The 3,493-nt window shown below is 50.6% G+C and overlaps 1 protein-coding gene across 1 annotated transcript; it reads right to left on the bottom strand.

Annotated features, from left to right (window-relative positions):
- Positions 1 to 1,340: 1,340 nt before the first annotated feature.
- On the bottom strand, positions 1,341 to 3,158 carry LOC119100514 (uncharacterized). The gene is made up of 3 exons (XM_037223601.1): positions 3,039 to 3,158; positions 1,997 to 2,286; positions 1,341 to 1,419 (listed from the first exon to the last, which is right to left on the bottom strand). The coding sequence occupies exons 1-3, from the start codon at positions 3,156 to 3,158 to the stop codon at positions 1,341 to 1,343; spliced, it is 489 nt and encodes a 162-aa protein (XP_037079496.1).
- Positions 3,159 to 3,493: the final 335 nt, after the last annotated feature.

Here is a 3,493-nt window from a genome sequence, read left to right as displayed (position 1 = left end):
ATCGCTTTGTACGCACCGCATGCATGCTGTTCACCTGCGTGAGAGAATAGGTCTGTCCCCATCCACACTCAGATAAGACCAGAGCTCATGTCTCGATTTGGTACGTTACAAGAATATAAGCTATGTCCAGCACCGTCGGCTCGGTACTCCTGCGAGCTGTGTAGGCACCGAGATATGCGCATAGTATATCATGTTATTCAAAATATGTACACTGTACTATTGACAACGTTAATGCACAGGATTTACACGTCGACACACATTACAGCCCCAAAGCTACGCATAGTATATTATGTTGTTCAGAGTATGCACACCGTACTACTAACAATGCTAACGCGCAGGACTTGCATGTCCACACACCTTACAGCCCCACAACTATGTAACTAGTAAATCTACTTGCGGTCACCAGAACAGGTATTTACTGATGTATTTGACTACTGGTGCGCAAAGAGCATCTGCTTGTACAGGTTGTGCTTCACATGGGTGCGGAGCATTCCACTCACTGTAGCATTTTGTCCATAGGCATGGAGGCGGACACGCAGATACCTGGCCACGATCTGCTTTGCCATTACCACAGCATGACACTCATCCGCCGGCGGCTCGAACATGTGGTCTTCCACACCAGGGAACAGTTCGTGGCTGCGTTCAGTCGTTAACTGCGCCAGGACACTGCACTGGATACTCAGTGACAGGTTCGCTCGGTCCATCTTACCACACTTATGCAAAACGGCCAAATGCCGTTCAGCTGGCGTGACGATCGCGTACGTCGACGCTGACAGGATGAGCAGCCCGCCGTTGTCCCGCACTTTTACGAGACCCATCACTTCATGCGACGGAGGGTCGTCCTCGTTGCACAGAAGTGCACCAATGCACTCACCACACCCGATCGCGCTCGTTTCCACCAGCTGGCGGCACACATACCCGGAGATGTGGCCAACACAGTTGCCAACGAGCCCCGAGCCGGTGTCCTCCGTCGTGAGGAGATGCTGCACGACCGCCGGCATGGCGTCACTCTCGCTGAGCGTCGGCCGCTGCCGTTTTGGACGACGGATCTGGAGCAGGCCGTCGTCACCGTCATCCCGTGACGTGCAGCTCCCGGTGGCAGATGGCGATATGAAGTTGTGCAGTATGAGTCTGCGCATGGCATGTTGCAGTTGGGCCACGTTTGGGTTGTTGTTGAAGCCGCCCATACGTCGGATCTGGCCGAACAGCAGCTCTAGATGGTCTTGGGACATCCTGTATGGCAGTACATGGACGAACCCCTCCTCCAGCAGGGCCTCACTGACGTCCATGACGGTCTGCGTCGCGAGATAGAGACCCAGGGCCGGGGCGAAGCGTCGCGTCTACAGTACCGGTTCGCCTGATGCTGTCTGCAGCCGGAACAGCACGGAACTGAAGTCGGCCAAAAACTCGCGTCGGAGCCTAGCGGAAATGGTTATCAGTCAGCACACTCAAAAAGGAATAACAGCGACATCTATAGCCTTTACTGAAGCAATTGCTCGGCCACAAACCGCCCTCACAACATAATGTTCAAAATGAACTGCTGATGACCAGAGGTCGCCCAGTCGTTACATTTTGCTTGCGGGGGAGCGGGCAGTTCACGCGTTCTTGATCAGCGACCGGGGTGGGGATTGCTCATACATACCTGAATGGCCAATTTCGCCTGGTGATTGGAAGGGGGGGATGGGGTGGGGGTGGGGGAGCATAAGACATGAGTGGCCAGCTGCAGGGAGATAAGGCATACTTTTGCCCCACATTTCACTTTGAGATATTTTGCTCCTATCGCTTAATCTGCCTATGGGGATAACGGGCGATGAAACACAAAAGCACATCACGCCATATGCCAACGTCATTTTCAAAGAACGTTTCACTAGCATGATTGTTGATGCTGTGTATGTGATAGCTGGTATTTGGCAATCCTAATGTATTTTCTTAGGGGAAAGAAAACACACACTTTCGATTCATCAGGTTGTTCTTAATGCTAATTAATTTAACTCACGTCAAGTTGCTGGCAGTTGCAGGAGTCTTGAAGCTCTTCCCGTGGGGGTTGCTGCCGTTGAGGTAGTCGAATGCTTGATCAACAAGCAGGACGAAGCGCGCCGTTGCCCCCGCTCCAATGAAGTCATAGTGGCCCGACTCTTCTAGGTACAGCAGAGCTTTGCCCACCGAGCTGCTGAACAGCTGGGCAGCAAGCTTAACTTTCATTTTGTTCTTTTCGTACTGGACGTGCAGGCGAGAGAGCTTGTTGGCCGCCCGGATACCCTCGCTGTGCTGCAGGTCGTACAGCGCCTGTGAAGGTATTCGCAGTCGTTATCTTACCTTGGCTGCAGAATACTGAAAACGAGCTGAACAGGTTCAGTCATTAGTGTAAGAGTATCGCCGTGCTCTCAGATTAAGTTAAGTCCCTCAAGTCTCTACCCATGCATCTAGACGCGAACTTCACGGATGATGCGATAGATGTATGCAGAAAAACAGAGTGATACTTAAGTAAAAAGTAGTCTTTTAGCATTATACTTGGTTTTGCTGGGACTGAATTACTACTAAATCATTTATTATTACAATTACTACTGAATCATTTGTTATTACAATTACTACTAAATCATTTATTATTACAATTACTACTAAATCATTTATTATTACAATTACTACTAAATTTGGCATACCCTTACCTGAATATACTTCCAGGATACCCCTTCACCATCCAGTTGAAAGCTCTTGTATTCACCAAGGAGGTTTCGCAGCAGTTTCAGCATGTGCACCACATCCAGCATAACATACACCCTCTGGTTGCTTGCAGGATGCAGGAAGTAGTTAGGAACAATGGGAAGCTGAAGTTGTTTTGGCTGCAGATTCTGAGCGCCCAAGTGGCCGAACATGGACAGGTTGGCTTGGAGTCCATCGGCCACGAACGCTCGCACCTTCAGTCCTGCATCGCTCAAAGCGCACAGGACAGTCTTGGCCAGTTCTGTCTGAGTCTCACTTGAAATGTGGTCTGTGAGAAAGTAGGAGACAGGATGGCGCCACACACCTTTGAGACCAACGGCCATGAACACTAGGGCATTTGTTGCCACTCTTGTGTCCACGTCCCCTGCACCCAGATCAACATGACCAACGAACTTGTCTTTGGGTTGCCAGTACACCTTCGCCTTCCGGATCGCCATCTCATCAACCATCAAGCAGCAGTTGGGGTCGATTTTCTTGGCTGTCACTTCATAGCACAGCGTCTGTGGCACCTCGTGGAGGACGCCCACCTCACAGCTGACGCTTCTCGTCCACTCTCGTAGCGATGTTACACCCGGCAGAGAGAAGTTCTTTGAGAGGAACCTATATGCTCTCGGGGAATAGGAGTGGAAGGTGAGGCAGAGCTTCTTCATTTCTTTTGAATACCTCTGGCCACTTTGCTTCTTCCTGCCACCATCGACAACTTCGTTGGTGAAAAGCGCTGACACGATTGGGTTTTCAAATCGAGATCGGATCTCCTCGAGAAGCTCGGTAT

This window comes from Pollicipes pollicipes, unplaced genomic scaffold, assembly GCF_011947565.3.
Source record: "Pollicipes pollicipes isolate AB1234 unplaced genomic scaffold, Ppol_2.1 Scaffold_4881;HRSCAF=5763_pilon_pilon_pilon, whole genome shotgun sequence".
NCBI lineage: Eukaryota > Metazoa > Arthropoda > Thecostraca > Pollicipedomorpha > Pollicipedidae > Pollicipes > Pollicipes pollicipes.
This window is presented reverse-complemented; position numbering and strand designations above follow the sequence as displayed.

Bases quoted from the DNA above. Each gene is read 5' to 3' on its own strand.
- LOC119100514 (XM_037223601.1), bottom strand. From the start codon at position 3,158: ATGGCGATCCGGAAGGCGAAGGTGTACTGGCAACCCAAAGACAAGTTC. The intron at 2,287-3,038 runs GTTGGTCTCAAA...ATACCTTCACAG, and splicing joins ATGCCCTAGTGTTCATGGCC to GCGCTGTACGACCTGCAGCA. The intron at 1,420-1,996 runs GTGAGTTAAATT...CATTTCCGCTAG, and splicing joins GCAACTGCCAGCAACTTGAC to GCTCCGACGCGAGTTTTTGG.